Genomic DNA, 20,000 nt, shown 5'->3' with positions numbered 1-20,000 from the left:
TACCCTCTTCTTCATTTCGACATCTGATTTTTGCAGTTTTATCAGCTCATCTGAATACCTGTTTAAAGCTTCCTCCATTTTCCAACCTTTTGTTATTGAAATGGCTATACTCCTTCAGAGTTTCATTTATTTTAATCAGCTTTGAGCTTATTTAACTTTTTCTTCCTCTAGATTACTGGAAACCATGTCTTGCACCAAAGATGGCGCTTGAACTGTTTTTTTTTTTTTTTTGCTGAACAGCGGCAGGATTCTTCCCAATCAGTGTTTTCTCTTCACACAGTTGACTTTCTTTCAGTCTCTCCTGCTTTCTTCTTGGCATCTATGCTGTGTACTTATAAGCTAGTAAATGAATTTACTAAAAGTGACAAGAGTTAATGGCCCTGGTCTTTCAGTTTTTTTTTTTTTTTTTTTTATAACAATGGGAGAGCTGAAGTTAAGCTTTTAGTCAGTGATTAGCCGTCTGGAAAAGTGCTAAGGTATTGTTTTTATTCAATATTTGTTAAGTGTGTGTAGATGGACTGTTTCATGGACCATTTTCAGCCATGGCCCAGGTGCAATGTGCAAGACATAAGAAACAAAGTACAGGTAATTTAACTGTACACAGAATATAAAATACAGCTGACAACTGAGCTGAGTGTAAAATTACTAGCAATGGTATAATACTGCAATAACTGCATTCTACTATTAGTTTTCCATGCAAGTACTATTATCTATATATTATAAATCAATTAAAAGTAAAGAGTTATGTACTTACCATGACTTGGAATCTGTGCTATCCAGTATCATTCATCATGGATGAGGTCATGGATCTGACCTCAGATTCGAGCCGGCAACTGAAGGACATACCCACAGCTCAAGCTCCTCCCCTTTCCACAATCCTTTGCTGAACTACCACCCTCAGATCAAGTTTACTGGATAGAGAAAAAGCAGTCTGGAATGCCTATAATACTAAACTCCTCAAGAGAAGACATCCCTCCACATCTACCGGATCTCCAGAAGGAAGGGGGAAGGAGGGTGGGAATGTGATGAAAAATGACACCTGCTAGCACAGATTCCAAGTTATGGTTAGTACATAACTATCTGATGCTATCCGTGTCATTATTCATCATGGATGGGTCAGAGTCCCCAACTACTAAGAACCCTGGAAGGCCTCAGGGAAGGCTATGCTGGAGCATAGAGGAACCAAAGGAAGCCCTGTTCCTAGACACCAACTCCAACTTATAGTGTGCAACAAAGGTGTGGGGATTAGAACAAGTAGCAGCAGCACAAATCTCATCCAATGAGAGCTTAGCCAAGAAGGCAGAGAACGTATCCACTGATCTAGTAGAGTGAGCTTTAACTGGTCTGGAAAGTTCCATGTGCCTGCTACTGTAAATGTAGGAAATACAGCTGGCAATCCAATGGGAAATTGATACCATGGTAACTGCCAAACCTTGCCTGGTCTGAGAGAGGGCTACAAAAAGCTGTTCTGACTTCCGAAATTCCTCAGTCCTCTAAAGATAAAAGTGTAGCTGTGTATGGATGTCCAAACAATTTAACGTATATTCCCCCTTTATTAGAGTAATGAGGGAAGGACACAGGGAAGCTGAACAGATTGGTTAAGATTGGCAACGAATGAAGGATTAGCCTTGTGGAAGACCATAATAGGGGGCTTAATGCTGAGAGCCTGCAACTCGGAAACTCTCTTGGCAGAAATAACAGCCACCAAGAAGGCAGTCTTCCAGGACAGGAATTTATGATCACAAGATGTTGTAGGCACAAAGGTTTTTGTGTCAAAGATTGCAACACCAGAATTAGATCCCATGGGATCTTTGACAGGTCATCTAAAGAGAAAGATCCCTTTGAGAAAGGCCTTGTAGAGTCTGGAAGAAAAGGTGTGATTCTCGTTCAAATGGAAATTAGATGGCTGCCAATTGGAGTTTAATCGTGGAGAAACTAGCCTCATTGTGAAATACAGAAGCCAAGAACAACAAAAGGTCGGGAAAAGGGTCTGAGAAAGGGTCTAGATTTTGTTGCCTGGCCCAAATAGAAAATCTTTTCCATTTACTGGAATACACCTTCTTGGCAGATGGTTTCTGAGAGGTTAAGATAATATTCTTCACTGGAAAAGGAAGCAAAGACTAGGAAAGGATCACTGGAACTGGACGAACCATGCAGTTAGACGAAGAGACTGGAGGTTGGAAGAGGAAGACACCAAGGGTGGGAAATGAGATCCAGGGTGGGATCCAATATCCAGGGAGGACATTTCAGATGAGACCAAAGCAAGCAGAACCACACCTGATGATGCCAAAAGAGGGCAATGAGGATAAGAGAGAAGTCTTCAGGCGAAGGGCATTCTGCAAAACTTTGGGAATGAGGGGAGTTGGGGGGTAAGCATATAGATGTCCTGACAGCCAATCGTGAACCAGAGTGTCCCTGGGTGACTTCTCCATTGGGGGGGGGGGGTCAAGATAAAGTAATTGCTGCATTTGTGGTTGACTGGGGAAGCAAACAGATCACATCAAGGAAAACCCCAATGGTCGAATATCTGACATGCCACTGACGGATACAGGGACCACTCATAAGCACTCAGGATAGATCTGCAGAGTTTGTTGGTTAACATGTTGGAACTGCCAGGAATGTGTTTTGCAAGAAGAAAGCGCCTGGAAGACATCGCCCATTCCCACACAGTCATGGGGTCTCTGCACAGGGGGTAAGATGGTGCTCCCCCTTGCTTGTTGATGTGGCAGACTACTGCCATGTTGTCCATTTGAATTGCCACAGTCCCGAGATGGAGACAATCCTGAAAGGCTTGCAATGTTAGAAGGACTGCTCTCATCTCCAGGATGTTTATGTGCAATTTGTTCTCTATAGCAGACCACGTGTCTTGAACCATCCTTTCCCGAAAATGCCCCCTCCCCCATTCCAGGAGAGAGGCATCAGTGTTCACCGTGGCCTTGGGTTGGGTAAGACAAAAAGGGTCTGCCTAGAATCAGATCCTGAGCTTGAAGCCATAATGCTAAGTGGTGTCTGCACACCTGAGAGATCCTGCTGGTCATGAACATGGCATGAAACTGAGTGGACCACTGAACCGCCAGGGTCCACTGCAGGACCCGTATGTGATATCTGGCAAGAGGCACTAACTGGATAGTAGCCACCATCGAGCCTAACGCCTGCAAGATTAAGTGGGCTGTGGGATGATTGAGAGTCAGTGACTGATGGACCTGGCCCCGAATGATTTGAAAGGAAGTAGTGATACCGTGTCCAAAAGAACCCCAATAAACTCTGGGCTCTGACAATGGGAAAGTTTGGATTTGGACAGGCTGACTGTGATGCCAAAATCCTGAAAGGCTGAGGGTACAGTCGGTAGCCATAGAAAGTTGATGCCTCATGAGGGCCGTGAGGAGCTAATCGTCCAGGTATGGGAAGACCTGGAATCCTTGGAGCTGGAGATGAGCTGCCACCACTGCCATGCATTGATAAATAACAGGGGGGGGGGCTGTTGTGAGTTCAAAGGGAAGGGCTCTGAACTGGTAGTGACTGGCCCCTAACTGAAAGCTCAGATATTCCCTGGAACATCTGTCAATTTTGTATATGACAGTATGCATCTTAGATCCACTGAGCACATCCAGTTGTCCTTGTGCAGAAGAGGCAGAATGGACTGGACAGCGACCATCCAAAACTTGGACTTCTTGACTGACAGTCTCAGTTCGCAGATGTCCAAAATGGGACACAGATACCTGGTATTTTTTGGCACCAAAAAGAAGTGAGAGTAAGTCCCTGACCCTTGTTGTCCTGTTGGGACCTCCTGGATGGCTCTTTTTAGAAGAAAGTCTTGGACCTCAAGATGGGCCAACTCCTGTTGGTGGGGTGGAACATCTGGGAGAGATTTTTCAATTGGAGGGGGCTGAAAAAAAAGATATGAAGTAACCACTGGAAATAATCTAACACTCACCGATCTGAGGTGATACTTCTCCAGGCTAGTGAGTGAAGGGAGAGTCCTCCCCTGACTGCCTCCGGGGCAGGACAGCACTTCAGGAGCGCTAAGTGGGCTTCTCCAAGAGAAGTTCCTGGAGCCCTGGTTCTGAGGACTCCCTCTGCCTCTGGGGTGGCGTCTGCTATTGAATTCCCTACCCCGACAGTAGAACAGAATTCCTGTGGAGCATCTTGGAAGGAGGAGAGAGTTCTGAGGAACCAAAGTTTCTTACTACCACTCTGATGCTTGGAAGAGGAACATTTGGGAGTAGAGAACTTGATCCCCACTGCAGACAGAGTCTTCCCCTCCTGCATGCTGTGGGTCAATGTCTCTGATGGAGGAACCAAACAAAATTGACCTAAGGGCATAAGTGAAAAACGCCTTAAAGTGTTTCACAAATCCACCAAGGCGAAGCCAGGCATGCCATCTAATGGCAATGCCTGTGCCCACTGCTCAAGAGGTGGCCTCCGCCACATGGGAGATCAACCTCACCAAAGCATTAGTCAAGTTAGAGTGGATAGCTTCAGAGAGCAAGCTGAGACTCTCCGGAAGCAGGAACTCTGAAAGGGAAGTGGTGAGTTCCAACACCAAAATCTCTTTGAAGCCGGATAAAGTGTGCCATGAAATTGGTTGCTCTCAGTCTGAATGTACTTCAGGCAAACACACGCTTTCCAAAGTGGTCAATCGCCCAATACTGCCTGTTCAGAGGATGGACCTTGGAGCTCCGTTTGGCAAGCTCCTTCTTAGTAGCTGTGGCCACCATGATGGCATCAATGGGGATGCCCTTACTCCAAAATGTCTTATCCTGGGAGGACTAAGAAATTCATCAGCCTTTTAGGGGACTGGTTCCACTGTGTCAGGCTCCTTCCACACCCTGCAGAAGATGGGCCTTTCCTGAAGGCCTTCAGGAACACTGATCCCTCTGAAGACAGGGTGGGGGAAGACCAACCGCCTCTTTACTTGAGAACTTTGAGGATACCTCTGCTACATTGATCTTACCTGGCTTCCTGCCATGTAAACTTCCTAAGGTTACCTCAGTGACAGCACCTAATTATTGTGTATGTTACAGTCTTAACTTATAAACAAAATAATATATACAACAGTACTTTTTTTTTTTTTAATATGTAGGGCTCCCCCCAAATTGGTTGTAAGGTGGCCTACGCACCAAATTGGGCGATAGTACTTAGGCTTCCCTACTCCATTCCCCAAGCAAGCTGCAATCCACCCTCTTTAAATCTGCCTCCTTAATTCAAATTTCTCTACATTTCCTGTATCCATCAACAAATTCTAATGGTCATAAACTACTGGCTGCATAACTTAATGTGAGCTATAACTTTATCAACTTTCTTTCTGTACCTGCCTAGTGGCTCAGCCCACTCCACTCCCCTACCCTACCCCCATTCCTACCTACCCCCAATTCAATTTCCTTTATACACCACCTTGCTTCTCCCCCATACCTCTTATCAGCCAGTCACATACTACCCCTTGCCTCCCCACCAATTAACCAATCCCATATAGGTACAACCTCCTTCACTACCCATTACCTCCTTATAATCTAACTATAATCACACAGCACCTCACACCAGACCCACATTCAACCTCACTCCAACCCCCACAAACACTAACAATGTTACTTTTACACATAATCTCAGCTACGTAACAGCCACTTATCTAATTATTTCATACCATGGACTACACATTACAATTATCTCCTCACCTACATTAGCCAACCCAAGTCAAACATACACTCACCCAACCACCTTAACAATCACCATACCTCTATAACTACTTCCTCACAGAATTCTTCTCAATCCGGTATCTTACCTCACAGTCCATTTCTATCTTGTATTGTAAACATTCAAAATTACTCACAAAACTTGCCCACCTATTCCTTTGCAATTTATCTCTCTACTTATCCAAGCTGTTGACATGCACCCTATCGGTCCACAGTCAGGCTCCCAACCAATTCCTACACACAAAAACCCTATCCAACAAAAATTTATGATGTACTCCCATGGCAGCTCTGACCTACTGATCTTAAATATTAACCTAAGGAGTATCCTAAACAAAGCTGAACAATTCCACACTACCCTCAGCCTATATAACCCAGATCTAGTCATGCTAACAGAAACTAGGCTAAAAGCACCCAAAAACAGTGAACTGCTAACCCATGGTTACAATATTCATAGATGAGATCCAATTAACAAGTGAGGTGGGGGCATAGCGATTATCTATAGAGACACACAACCTAGAACGAATGACGCAAATAGCTCAGAAGTACTTGTAACTAGCTTACAACTAAACAATAACAATCATCATTTTCGCAGTATACATTCCCCCAGGCAACAATTCTAATACACTCAAAAGTCTCCTTAATTGGGCAGCAACCTCCTATAACCAAGAAACAATCATTGCAGGAGAGTTAATCCTTGACTGGTCTTCATGTTCTTCTGGAAACCTCAATCATCATTAACGTTTTCGGCTTTATTCAAATAATCAACACCCAAACTAGGACTGACAAACATAGCAAAAAACAATGAACTCTTGACTGGATTCTCACTAGCAGACCCTCCCCTATGCTCTCCCCTCTGGGTGTCTCCCTAACAGCTTCACAGCTTCAGTGACCACAGACCCACCTACCTCTTGAGACAAAAAGTAAATCCTAAAAAAATCCATCATATACAAGCACAATACAAAACATCTCTCCACAGATATTTTCAACACCCTCCTGAAACAATGTAAGCGGTCCTCACGAAAATATCTCCACTTACATAACGCAACTAAATACATAATGCAACTCAATACTTTAACAAGCTATTCCTGGAAATAATTGACAAAGTAGCCGCCATCAGGAAAATCTGTATAAAATCTAAATCAATCCCATGGCTAACAAAACATACTAAATACCTCATGAAGCAAACAGACAGAGCATGTCCCCACTATTTGTCCACCAAAAAACAAACAACCTCCAAAACTACCAACAATTAAGAAACAGTCAAAAGGCAAATAAAAACAGACAAAAAAAAAATGTAATATTTGACAGCCCAACAGAAACATCAAAATAACTCCCCAAAATGTTGGGCCTCTATAAATCAAATTCTCAATCCCAAACATTTCTCACATCGTAACCCCTCCACTCCAAACACCACCGAAACCATAGCCACTCAATTCAACTCTCAAGTTACAAACTCCTTACTGTCTCTACTAAATCATAACCCTACCAGTCCACTGATTGTACCCACCACCCCACCCAGCAATCCTGCAACATTTAGCCTTAAAACAATTCCTACAAGCCACATTAAAATTGTGCATCGACTGAAACCTTTAACTCTAGCAGTCGATTTGCTTCCCAATGAGTTCTTAAAGTTAGCACCCGATGCCATCACCTTCCAAGTCTCCTTACTAATAAAAAGGTCCATCTCCGAGCAATACATCCCCAAACTATGGAAGATATCCCATATCATCCCCTACACAAGGATGGCACCCAGACACTTCTATCAAAATACAGACCCATTACAGTACTCCCTCTCCTTGCAAAGTCCTTGAGAAATGTATACACACAAAATTCTTCCTTATCTGCTGAATAACCTCCAATCAGATATACAACAAGGCTTCAGACCCAGGCATAGCACCACACCCTCCCTAATTAGCTTCACCAACAGTTTACCAGTCTAGAAACAAAGAGCTTTACGTCTCATTAGTTTTTTTAGACATGTCAAAAGCATTTGACAGTCTCACACCTAAAGTTCTATACCAACTAGCCAACTTAAACTTCTCACAACCCACCCTATCATGGTTCCATAGCAACTTGTCTGACAGACAGCAAACTTAAATGGCTACACAACATAGCCTCACTCTTACCAGTCTCAGTAGGTGTACCCTAAGGTTCCATACCTGGCCCCTTCCTCTTTACAATTTTTATCAATGACCTCAAAGCAGCCACCGCCTCATCTAACATTATACAACACGCAGATGATTCTACACTCATCTGCCCAGACACCTCAATCACTGGACTCCTGCAAAAAACACAAAAAGCTTTCACAGATGTTGAAAGCTACCTTTCCACAAATCAACCAATACTACATCCCAATAAGACCAAACTACTATTTACCAGCAATAAAACATCTCAACCCCCATCCCATTCGCCATATACTCCACCAACACCAAAATACAGCCAGTAGACCATACCAAACTGCTAGGTGTCACCACTGACAAATCCCTCATCTATGACCTGCATATATCCCAAACAATTAAAAAGGTCCACATAAAACTCGGGGCACTCTGTAGAGCAAACCATTCCTCACCCAAGTCAACAAAACAGCCATTGCCCAAACCCATCTACTATCCAGACAGTTATATGCTTCCTCGATTTTCACAAACTTAAAGAAAAAGAATCTAAATAAACTGGAAGCCTGCTACAACAAGATAGCCAAATTTGCCACCAACCTGTCATAGAGAACACATCACTGTTCTGCCTTTCACAAACTAGACTGGCTGGAACTCCTAAACCTATTATGCCTCAGATTTGCAATCTGCCATTCCATCATCTACCTTCCAAAGAATTGTCCAGCCCTAAAAAAAAAAAAAAAAAAAAAAAAAAAACTAGTAAAACCCTGTATCAGCAATAGAACCATCCACTCTTCCAACAAGCTTCTTCTAGAAGTCTTATTCTCTAATCACATCTCCAAAATTGAACTTAATACCATAACCCATTGTTTGCACAATTAACCCCTCCAAATTCAAATTTCTTCTCAAAGCCCATTTGGCTAAAATCTGGTTATGCTCCTGCTCAACACCAGACTGACCACTAGGTAAATCTACTTTACTTCAAAAGCACCTTTATCCTACAATATTTCCTCTCCGCGTCATCTAACTAGGTTTCTTTTTTCAGTATCATCACTAGCTTATTACATTACATCTTTATTGTAACTGTTTATTTGATGAGGCTACCACCCCCATTTAGAAAGAGAATGCATGACATAACAATTAGACATTAATATATGTCCAAAACTTGCAATCTGTAACATCAGGGACTTGCATCTTATTTACTGCATTTGCTCTACTGCTGTCGGTTTCTTTTTTTCACAGTGTGCATGCGCAGACATACACACGCACACACACAAATGACACCTGCACTCTCTACGGAAAAAGGGAAGGAAGAGAAAAGTCCACCCCCCCCCAAAAAAAGACTACCTTACTAAAAGAGAGTTAATTAAATGAGAGACAGCAAAAGTAAAAACCAGAAAGGCTACCGAAAGGACCCGGGAAAAAACTTGCAGAAAAGCTACGGGGGGGAGGGAGGAAATCTAAACTAACTACTCTAAAAGAAGACAGGCGTAAAGACCACACTAAGGCTATAAGATAGAAAAGAAAAGACCCCAAAAGAAAAAGTTATCACTTACCTGTACTAAAGTTGCTTGAGCTGCAGGATACACGTCCTAGTGTTTCCACGGCAAATGAGATCTGAGGGTGGTAGATCAGCAAAAGATTATGGTAAGGAGAGGAGCTAGAGCTCTGGATCTGTCCTTCAGTTGCCGGCTGGGATCAGAGGTCGGATCCAAGACCCCATCCGTGATGGACAATGGCACGGATAGCATCAGATCCAAGGATAAACAAAGTCTGAAGATGCTTTTTTCTCCTACAGTTTTAATGTTAAATTGATAACGAGTTACTGCTTTTGGATCTTGGTGTAGGGAGAGAAAGTAAAGTACAGTTGTGCAAGGTCTTACCATAGGAGAGACCATGCAGACAAAGTGATAATTTATCTTCCCTTAACATGAGCACCATTGTCCTACCTTTGGAAGGCTAAGTGGCTGCCTCATCTGTCTTTCTTGCATCTTTTGCTTTTAAATACTAAATCTCTACTGGTCTTCATTACATTATAAATTAGGATATGATGTACGAGCGCCTAACTTCAGAACTGAATTGCCCCAGAAGAAACAGAGCAACCTAACAGGAAAAGGTTGACCCTGTGGATCAAGGAAAGGGAGAAAAAAAAAAAAGAGGAGAAGGAAGAGGAAGAAAGTGAGCCCTCTAGGCAAGCTATAAGGCATCAGAAAAGAAATTGAGTAGAAGGAAGGAGGGAGAGACAGAATACTGCAACAGTGAGAAGTAGGACATCCGCTGTTTTGTGTAAAATCTAACCTTAACAGTAGATTTCCTAGTTCTCAGCGGTAGCATTGTTGCCTCACAGCAAGCCATTCTCTTGTTCGATTCTCGTCTGGAGTGCCTTCTGTGTGGAGTCTGCATGTCCTCCCCGCGGTCGAGTGGCGTTCAAAAGACATGCGTGAATGGTCGTGCTTTCGTTGAAGGCTGAGCATCGGGCTAGCAAATCGGCACCATAAAAATCTACTGCCAATCATTAGCGGACTGGAGTTCCGCTGTGGCGACCCCTAACTGGGAAAAGCCGAAAAGACAAACAACAACATTGTTGTAGTATTCTAAATAGATGGGAGAGTACAAAACTGCTAGAAAGGATAGGAAGAGGAATACACAAAACAGCCTCCCCAAAACCCATGTAAAATGGCCTAAGCAAACACACTCTGGCTTTAGAAATTACCTAAAACATGTAATGTTTAGTAAGATGTGCACAGGGGACCAAGAAGACGCTTCCAAAATAGATCTAGCATCCAGACCCTTAAAAAAAGCACCAGAAGAGGGGACAGCCCTAGTAGAATAAGCACAAAACAGAAGAAAGCTAGCTGCCATGAAAAGAACAGCAAAAATAAATGTGAATGACTTGTAGATCAAATTCATACACAAGCATTTGGACTGGCAGCAAAGAAGTTCTGAAGTTAGGCGCCTGCATGTCACTTATGTACCTTACACCTTGGATGTAGGGACTTGCATCTGATATTTGGAGCCAGGAAAGAGATAAGGCTTTGGCACCAGGAAAGAGATAAGGCTTTGGTATGCTGGCCAGATGTTCAGCTGTCCTCCGTAGGATATCCCATCTGTTATGAATACTGCAACAGTAATAAGGAAGGACATCTTATTTATAATGTAATGAGGACCACTAAAGATTATTTAGTACTTTAAAGCAAAGGTAAAGAGAGGAGGAAGACAGATCAGGCAGCTACTGGCAGTCACTTACCCTTCTTAAGGGTAGGAGTGTTCATGTCAAGGGAAGAGAAATTACCTCTTTTTGTCTGTATGGTATGGGTACATTAAGTAGAGGGTAGTGTTACTGTTGGGAGACTACTCAAGCCACGGCAGTATGGTGTTAACTGCTACAGCCCAGCATGCTATAGGGGTGAGGTGATTAGAAATAATTTAAGAGGCTTTAAGTTCAGACTTCACCCTCCTGCTTACTTTCTCTGTGTGATGTTTGAAACTTAAACAGGATCTAGTATAAGACTTGAGTATCTGTCCTGATTAACTTGGGCAAGTTGAGTAATAAAGGACTGTATATAGAGAAAGGTTTGACCTTGAAGAGAGTTTGCGATAGGTACTAAACAGCACAACAGCATTCTTAGGTTATGTCGAGGGTTTACAGGATTTCTAGAAAGGTACAGTTGCCACGAAATGTTGCTTCAAATTTTGACTCAATTCTTGAAATCACCTGCATGCACAGAAAAATGACAGCTTTATAGCAAAATAATTCAGGAAGTGTATGATGAAGTTGTAGTACAGACTAAGTTAGTAAAAAGTTGCAAATGCTTAACCACCGTGCTGTGTAATGTTCCACTGATGTTGGTGTTATTAAGCAAGCAGCTATGCAATCTGTGGCAAGTGGTACAAATATAAGATGGGATATTGCAGGAAACAGCATTCATACTACTAGTCAGAGATATTAGACCTACAGAAAGTACAGTTGTGTACACTTACCATAAATGTAGATGTTTGCGTTCATTCACTGTTGCAGTCACCTGTGGGCTATCCCTGCTGTGGTAGCCCTTGGCCGGCCCGAATACCAGAGTCAATGTTTTTCTGTGTCGGCTGCAGTCACCTGTAGTCTGACATCAGGTCATCAGTGCAATAAAGCAAGGCATCCAACGTCATTACATCAGTTTTTCTTGCCCTAACCCATCAGAAGCACAAGGAAATAAGGTAAAGTGGTCCTGGTGGCTAAAAGCCACTGTGGGAAGCTTATGTACTCCTAGGGGAAGAGGATATAAGGGAGGTGGAGGGAGGGAAACCAGGACTGCAACAGTGAATACACTCAAACATCTACATTTATGGTAAGTGTACACAACTGTACTATGTTCTTAGTGTTTCACTGTTGAAGTCATCACCTGTGGGAAGATTCCCAAAGCTAAGGAGAGGGGTAGAAGGACAGGTTAGAGCCGTAGGCATGGGTCAGCAAGCCCTACACAACTGCAGAGGCAAACCCTTCCCTAGACTTAGAAAAAGAAGAGGTAGGTGGTAATGCTTTGTAAAGGTATGGACAGAGGTCCAGGTGGCAGCTTCCAAAATGGTGGGGACTCCTCTGAGGAAGGCTGTGGAAGTGGAGGATGCCCTAGTGGAATGGGTACGAATAGACTCGGGGAGGTTTCCCATGTAGTCTGTAGCAGAAATGGATGCAGTGGGATATCCATTTGGAAATGGTTAGCTTGGAAATGGGCTTCCCCTCTGCCCCTGGGGCAAAGCTGACAAGCAGCTGGTCTGTTTTTCTGAAGGTTTTAGTACAGTCTAGATAGTATCTGAGCTGTATATGCACGTTTAGCAAGTGCATAATTCTTTCCCCCTTGTTTTGAGGGTTGGGAAAGAAGGTGAGTAGGTGTATGGCCTGGTTGAGGGTTACATCAGATACCACCTTGGGCATAAAAGGAGAAGTTAGTCCTCAGGGATACCCTGTCTGCATGGAAAATGTTGAAGGGCTCAATAGCCATGAGTGCCTGAAATTCTGAAACCCTTCTGGTTGAGGTGATAGCTAGTAGGAAGACAGTCTTCCATGAGAAGTATTTCAATTCTGTTGAATCAGCAGGTTCGAAAGGAGGCAAGGTTAGTTTTTCTAAAACAGAATTCAGGTCCCAGGCTGGCGTGGGAGGCCTGATATTAGAAGCCCCTCTGAGGAATTGTTTAATCAAAGGATGAGAGAAGAGGGGTAGGTCTGAATCATAATGGGTTGAAATGGTGGAGGCATGGATTTTAACAGTAGAGAAGGATTGGCCACTTTTGAGCAACTCGGCTAGGTAATCCAAGATAAGAGAGATGGAAGGATGAGTGGTACTGGCCCCTCTGGACTGGCTCCAGGAGCAGAATCTTCTCCATTTCCCTGCGTAAGATTTTCTGGTGCTGGGCCTTCTGACCTCTGTGAGAATGTCTTGGACCTATTTGCTTAAAAGGGACTCCTTGTTAGCTTTTAAGGTATAAGCCATGCTGAAAGATTGAGAGTCTGGAAGCCGGGTGTAGTATCTTCCCCCTCATCTGGGTCAAAAGGTCTGAGATCAGGGGAAGCTGCTTGGGGGGCTGCAAGGTCAGGCTGTGCAGTAAGGGGTGTCAATCTGGAGCAATGAGGATGGCCTTTGGTCTCTCCTCCCCTTATTTTGATTAGTACCTTGGGAATAAGGGGCAGAGGAGGGAAAACGTACACAAAAAGGGAGTTCTAGAGGACGGTCAAGGCATCCACCTTCCACGCTAGAAGGTGATACTCCCTGGTACTGAATTTTTGCAGCTGGTGGTTGAGATGCAAGGCAAAGAGATCCACCTCCAGAGTCCCCCCTCTTGAGCGATGTGCAGAAAGATTTCCCTGTGGAGCTATCATTTGTGGGGGTCCAGTAAGTTTCTGCTTATGTGGTCTGCCAGGGTGATGTTGACCCCTGGTGGGTATTGGGCAATTAGGTGTAGACCCATGGAGATGGCCGTCAGTCAGAGGCTCATGGCTAGCCTGTACAGATGGTAAGACTGGGTCCCCCTGTTTGTTGATATACCACATTACTGTGGTGTTGTCAGTTTTCATAAGGAGAACCCCTGGCCTGAAATGGGGTTTGAAGGATGTCAGAGCCTTTTGTACTGCCATCATTTCTTTCTGACTGATGTGTAATGGAAGGTGCTGGGCATCCCTAAGACCTTGGGTGCACCTGCCTGCTAGGTGGGTGCCCCAAGCAATGTCTGGAGGTGTTAGTGGTGATGGTCTGGCCGACAGGGTGGAGGATGAAGGGAAGATCCTTGTTCTTGGCACAGGCCTCTGCCCACCAGAGAAACTTGGCCCTTATACATGGGATCAGAGGGAGAGACGTCTCTAGAGACTGAGAGTGCTGGCACCAAAGGCTCTTTAGACACCACTGAAGTTTTCTCATGTGAAGCCTGGCCAGTGGAATTAGAAGGATGTAAGATGTCATGTATCCCAGGGAACTTCCTCGTGGTGAGGTAACGTCTGAAAGCTAGCTGGGTAAAGTAGAGAGGCGGGAAGCTCTGCTTTTCTAGGGATAGGAAGGCCATTTGGGATGCTGTGTCTAGCAGAGCTCTCAAGAAAATGATCTTCCTGGTGGGAGTTTGCTTTGATTTCTTCTCGTTGATGGTGAACCCTAGGGAGGTTAGGAAGGAATGACAAAGAGAAGTCCCTGGAGCAGCTTTTCTATGCATTCTGCCTGAATTAAGCAGTTGTCCAGGTAAGGATAAATCTGTATAGTTCTCTGTCTGCAGAATGCTATGGCCGGGGCTAAACATTTGGTGAGTACTCTGAGTGCAGTACATAAGCCAAAGGGCAGCGCACAGAACTGAAAGTGTTGCCATCCTGCTCTGGAGCACAGGAATTTCCTGCAGGACCCCCTTATGAGGATGTGGAGGTAAGCATCTTTCAGGTCTAGGGTCACTAGCCAGTTATTTTTTGTTAGCATAGGCAACGGCTGCTGCAAAGTTCGCATTTTGAATCGGAGGACCACCAGGGAGGTGCTCAGAATGGATAGATCCAGGATGGGGTGTGAAGTGCCTTCTTTTCTGGGAACAAGGAATAGTCTGATATAAAAGCCTTTACCTGTTTGATCTGAGGGGGACAGGTTCTACTGCCCCCTGGAATATGAGAGTTTGGACCTGTTTCAATGCCTCTGTCTGGGTACCCACTTGGAAATGGAAATTCGCTGAAAGAGAATTTGTATCCCTGAAAAATGATCTTTAAGACCCATTGGTCCTTTGTTACAGAAAGCCAATTTTCTTTGAAGAGGAAGAGCCTTCCTCCTGGTTTTTGATGAGTGAAGGGAGGGCAAAGGGGGAGGGGAGGCATTGTGAGTTTTTCCATAAAAGGGTTGCTTAGATCTCTCTGCCTTTGGGGCTGAAGTGGTCCACTGTTTGGTTTTCTGTTGGCCCTGGGACAGGGGCCTGGATGGTCTGTCCATGCGGGGCTTACGTTGGCCCCATCTGCTAGGTGCAGGGAATGACTAGTGCTTAGAGAGAAAATTCCTGCTGAACCTGGGAGGTTGAACTTGAATGTAATCTTTTACTGTTTGCATAGATTTTGCTTTGTCTTTCATCTTTTTAAGCACCTCTTCTGATTTTACTCCAAACAAGCACTCCTCATCTAAGGGTGTATCAATAAGTTTAGACTTGACACAATCAGGGAGAAGTTGTTCCTTCAGCCATGCATGCCTTCTAATGACAGATCCTGTCACTGCTAGAGGCTTCTAGGGCGTCATATTCACAGTTTAATGAGTGTTTGGCCACTTGACAAGCAGACTGCAGGAAATCTGCTAACACTTTTTGAATTGGCACAGTCAGGAAAGGTAGAAATCTTTTGTTTAATAGTTCCAAAGTGTATTGCTGAAATATGGAACTGACACTTGAGTGCTCTGATAGCTAAGGTTGCAGAGGTGTATACTTTTTTACCCAATCTGTCCAGAGTTCTGGAGTCCTTGTCAGAAGGAATAGGATTCTTGGCAGAACTAATCTTAGCTCCTTTAGGTGCCTGTGTAATAACCTCTGGATCTGCAGCAGGATTTCTGTACAGGTTATTTGTGAGAATCTGGTACTCTAATACCTGTCAGATTTACTGGGAGCAGGTGGGAGGGCATCAGGGGCTAACCTGGATTCATGGAAAACATCATCCACCACTTCTACAATAGGGGGGTGGCCATGGGTCTGTGCTGGAGCAGGTCCAGAAACTCTCTAGAAGTCTTTTCTTAGACTGGGGGAAGTCCCGAGACTCCCACTGGAAATGTTCCCTGAGGGTGTGAAGGGTTTCTCCAAAGAAAAGGTCCTCTGGAGTGCAGGCAGAAGGGATGGATTCCTCTGCATCTGAATCCTCATAAGCAGTCAGAGGTTGCTGTTCCTCTTCAAAATCGGAACAGTCAGATTCCTCAGAATCCTGTTCTGTCATAATTTCTGGAGAAGGGTGCCTTTTCCTTTTAGAAGTTGTATCCTGACTATCCCGGATAAGGGAGATGAGATACTGCGCAATTTTAAGCATTTGTGCGTGGACTGGTGGAGCAGGAGCAAGATGGTGGCTAGAAGCAGATTTCCTAGGAGTGGCCTGGCTTCTAGGCCTGAGAAAATCAGTCTGTCTGAGAGAGACTGTAGTTGGATGAGAAGATGTTGTTTTTTGTCTAGATTCAGTAGTTCGAAAGGCCTCCTCGGAAGCCGGTGCCTGCGTCGCGGCTCTGGTCCCAAATGAGGCACAGGCGGCCATAGGCTTGGAATACGAAGAAGATTTCTGCGGCATACCAGACTCCGAACGGGTTTCGGTAGAGGCCTGAGTAGATATCGAATCGGGCATCAGGGACTGCGAAAGTGCCTCACTGAATTCTGGAGAACTGGCAACCTGCTTACCGGTAGCGACGTCGGAAGGCTTAATCTTGTGTGGTCTGTCTCTATCCTTATCTCTGCAGTTTTTCAGAATGTCCATGGATAGTTGGCTGATGGATGCCATATCGGAATGCGAAGACGGAACACGAAAATAACTGTCTACAAAAAGAGCTCCAAGGTGAATGGTTCTCGCATTAAGAGGGCACAGAACCGGCAACAGGGGACGTCATGGTCTGGGCTTAACAAGTGACACAGTAAGAATGGAAGTCTTGGTGTGGGATCTGCTTGCCACAGGCGAGACAATTGTTAACTTTTTCGGACATCAGTTAGTGCAAGAAAAAAGGTTTCCCAATGGGGTTCCTGGCTTTAGAAGTTGCAATTCAAACTCTGGTAGCGACCGACCAGCACTCATGCGAACTTGCTTCTGCTATGGGCTCCATGCAAGAAAGACTGATGTAAGGATGTCAGCTGCCTTGTTTTGTAGCACTGACGACCTGACGTCAGAATGCAGGTGACTGCAGCTGACGCAGAAAAACACTGACTCTGGTATTCTGGCCGGTCGAGGCCTACCACAGCAGGGATAACCCACAGGTTAAGACTGCAACAGTGAAACACGAAGAACATTATCTGGCCATTAGCAACTTACAAATTTTCTCTCAGTGAAATGTTTACTTTCTCCCAGTTTGTGTGCTCGCACAGGAAAATACAGAAGGCATGGAACCAGTCCTAGACAGTATACTAGGCACTGAAGGAAGCACAGACACAAACACAAATTCACCCACAACTACACTGACAGATTGTTAATTCAACAGAGTGGTTTGTTTTTGGACTGTTACAGGAAAATGGAACTCGTAGTGAAAGTCCATGCAGGCAAATGCAGACTCCCCAAAGAAAGCACCCCAGCTAGAAATTATATCAGAGAACCAAGTAATGCAAGGTAGCAACACTACACACCGTCTCTATTTTTGTGGGTTTTTTTCTGAAAAGAGAAATGCATCTTAAAAACTGACATCTCTATTTCTCTATACTCTATGTTCCTACTGTTGATAAAAGGCAGGTAACTTTAATGTCTTTTAAGAAAACATGCATATTTTCCCCAGTACACTTACATTATCTGGCGATCCTTCTTTCCACACTTTCAAAAGTCCGGATTCTACGCATGTCACTAAGGAACTGGCAAAAAATAAGAAAAAATAAAAATTAAATTAATGCATATTTTATCATTTAGGTTGGTAATACAATTATTTAACATTTATGGTCCCAACTTTTACATATTTGGAAGGCTTGCCCTGCGTTATGAGCTTTAGGATTCAGGCCACCATTTCAAAGCTTAATTTTTTTTAAGCAGTTATTCCAATGTAAAGTACTTACACTGTGGAAAAAGACAAGCAAACTCCAGTGGTGCAGAGGGATAAATCCCTATGAACCCATAAATCAAGGATGAATTAGCAGCCTGTGTAACTCAGAAAGCTGGCAGGAAAGACAGGCATGCCCATCATGCTAGTGTGCGTGGCGGGAAGTGGAGGGAGGAGGAACTGCACATGTCCTTTGGAGGGACTGGGATGCAAACAGGGGGTTTGATGTCAAGCATTACTCTCATCAAGTCATCAACAGGTGATATGCTTCAAAGTGTGTATTTGGGGGCAAACACTCACAAGGAGAAGGTGATGAGGAACTGCAAAGTGAAGTGGATTGTACATCCCTCCATTAAGAGACGGGATTAGGTCATCAGAAATGTTGTCAACAGCCAGCCTGCCGGAAAAAGAACAAAACAGTTACTAGAGAATGAAAGACTGATCCCCCTTTGAGCAACTCTTGCTCCAACACTGGGTGGTAGTGGGGAGTCCCAATACATGGGGAAAGAATAGGTTGTGTCCAATCAAAGTGACACTTTATGGTTGGCAGGCAGAGGGCCAAAACAATGACAAAAAAAAAGTACAGCAAAAAAAAAACTACACAAAGTTTTATAAGACAGTACAAAAAGTTGTAAAATATCACATCTATAAGTTATGCAGACAGTCAGACTAATTGTCATTTTTTTGTGAAGAACTGTGAGGGTAAAGCTACCACAACTGATCATTCACAACCCAGATAAGCCCAGGCTCACTGTCTTCCTTGACCAGACTCATTCTTTCCACCCCCACCATGATGCAACCCACAAGACTGACCCATTACTAACTGGGTTTTCTTTTTCAGGAAGATACACCTTTTGATAACACCGACAGCTGCTGCTGTAGCAGAATGAGAGATAAAATGCACAGAAAAGCAGAACTAGTGGCCATCATGAGTTGGAATACTTTCTTCTAACTTACAATCTCTCTAAATCTCAAGACTGGACTTGACTGTGACCACTCTGAAGTACATGTTATAATAGTGGTTGCTGCAGTGTGGATGGCATTAAACCAAAGTGTTAGCTTGCAACCCCTGTAGATGTCATTAAGGGACAACGCAGTGGTGACTAATCTTTTCTCCTTTCTGTGAAAAAGTAAAACCAATATGGAACACTCATCAACTCCTCCAACACGAACCCTCTGGTAGATGAGTCACTAACAAAGTAGACAATAGCATTCTTTCATTCTATAAAGCTATTATAGTCAACATAACAGAATGGCTTTACTTCACACCTTTACTAATGGATATTACTTATCTATACAGGGCTGGGTCATGCACAAGTATCTATCGAAAGCTCTTCCTGATGTAAGGGGTACCGTTTTATACAATTAAGCAGATATACAAGCTTTGATTCCCAGGTACTGAGAAGCATTACATGTTATTAATGCCAGATCACTTTTACATATGTTAATGCAGTATTAGTAGAACATTCTTTTAATACTGACTTTTTTATTAAGGACTTCTTTTCACACACCCAGAGCACAAAACGGAGTAGATATCTGTGCAGGTTATGTAAAAATAAATAAAAGTATTTCTTCCAAGATTATTATATACAACATTCAAGTAAAATTATTTATAGACACTGGCTTACTACTATGTTAGATACAATGGTAAGCTACCTTATCAGTGCAGAAAATAGACATGTGCATGCAACTAAACAAAGAGGTCAATAACAACTGTAGGAGTTAGTAACATGGTCTAAGAGACAAACCATTAAGGATTCTAGACCCCTGGGGAGTGGGCAGGTCTTATGAAGATAAGTAGATGACAGAAGCACTTGCTTTGTTACCAGCAGCGTTAAAAAAAATAAAATAAAAATGGAGCCTCTTCTACAAAATGCTACTCCACAGGAAACCAATCCCTGCAATGCATCAGTCATTTGAGTAGTGCATGGATGAAGACCTGACTTAATCCAGGTGACCCATAATCCCCTAGAGAACAAGACGCTGGAGCAACTGACAACAAAGGTGGGAGT

At 43.7% G+C, this 20,000-nt stretch overlaps 1 protein-coding gene across 1 annotated transcript in view; it reads right to left on the bottom strand.

Moving 5' to 3' along the window:
* The window catches only part of WDR74 (WD repeat domain 74), a gene marked incomplete in the record, with an annotated part of 481,100 nt that overhangs the window by 345,631 nt on the left and 115,469 nt on the right, over nt 1–20,000 (bottom strand). The window contains 1 exon segment of the mRNA XM_044075744.1: nt 17,743–17,806. Within this exon segment, the coding sequence (XP_043931679.1) occupies nt 17,743–17,806 (64 nt within the window).

Source organism: Protopterus annectens, chromosome 6.part1 (genome assembly GCF_019279795.1).
Source record: "Protopterus annectens isolate FY-2018-M chromosome 6.part1, PAN1.0, whole genome shotgun sequence".
In the NCBI taxonomy this organism is placed as follows: Eukaryota; Metazoa; Chordata; order Ceratodontiformes; family Protopteridae; genus Protopterus; species Protopterus annectens.
Note: the sequence above shows the minus strand (reverse complement) of the source record. Positions and strands in the feature narration are given on the sequence as shown.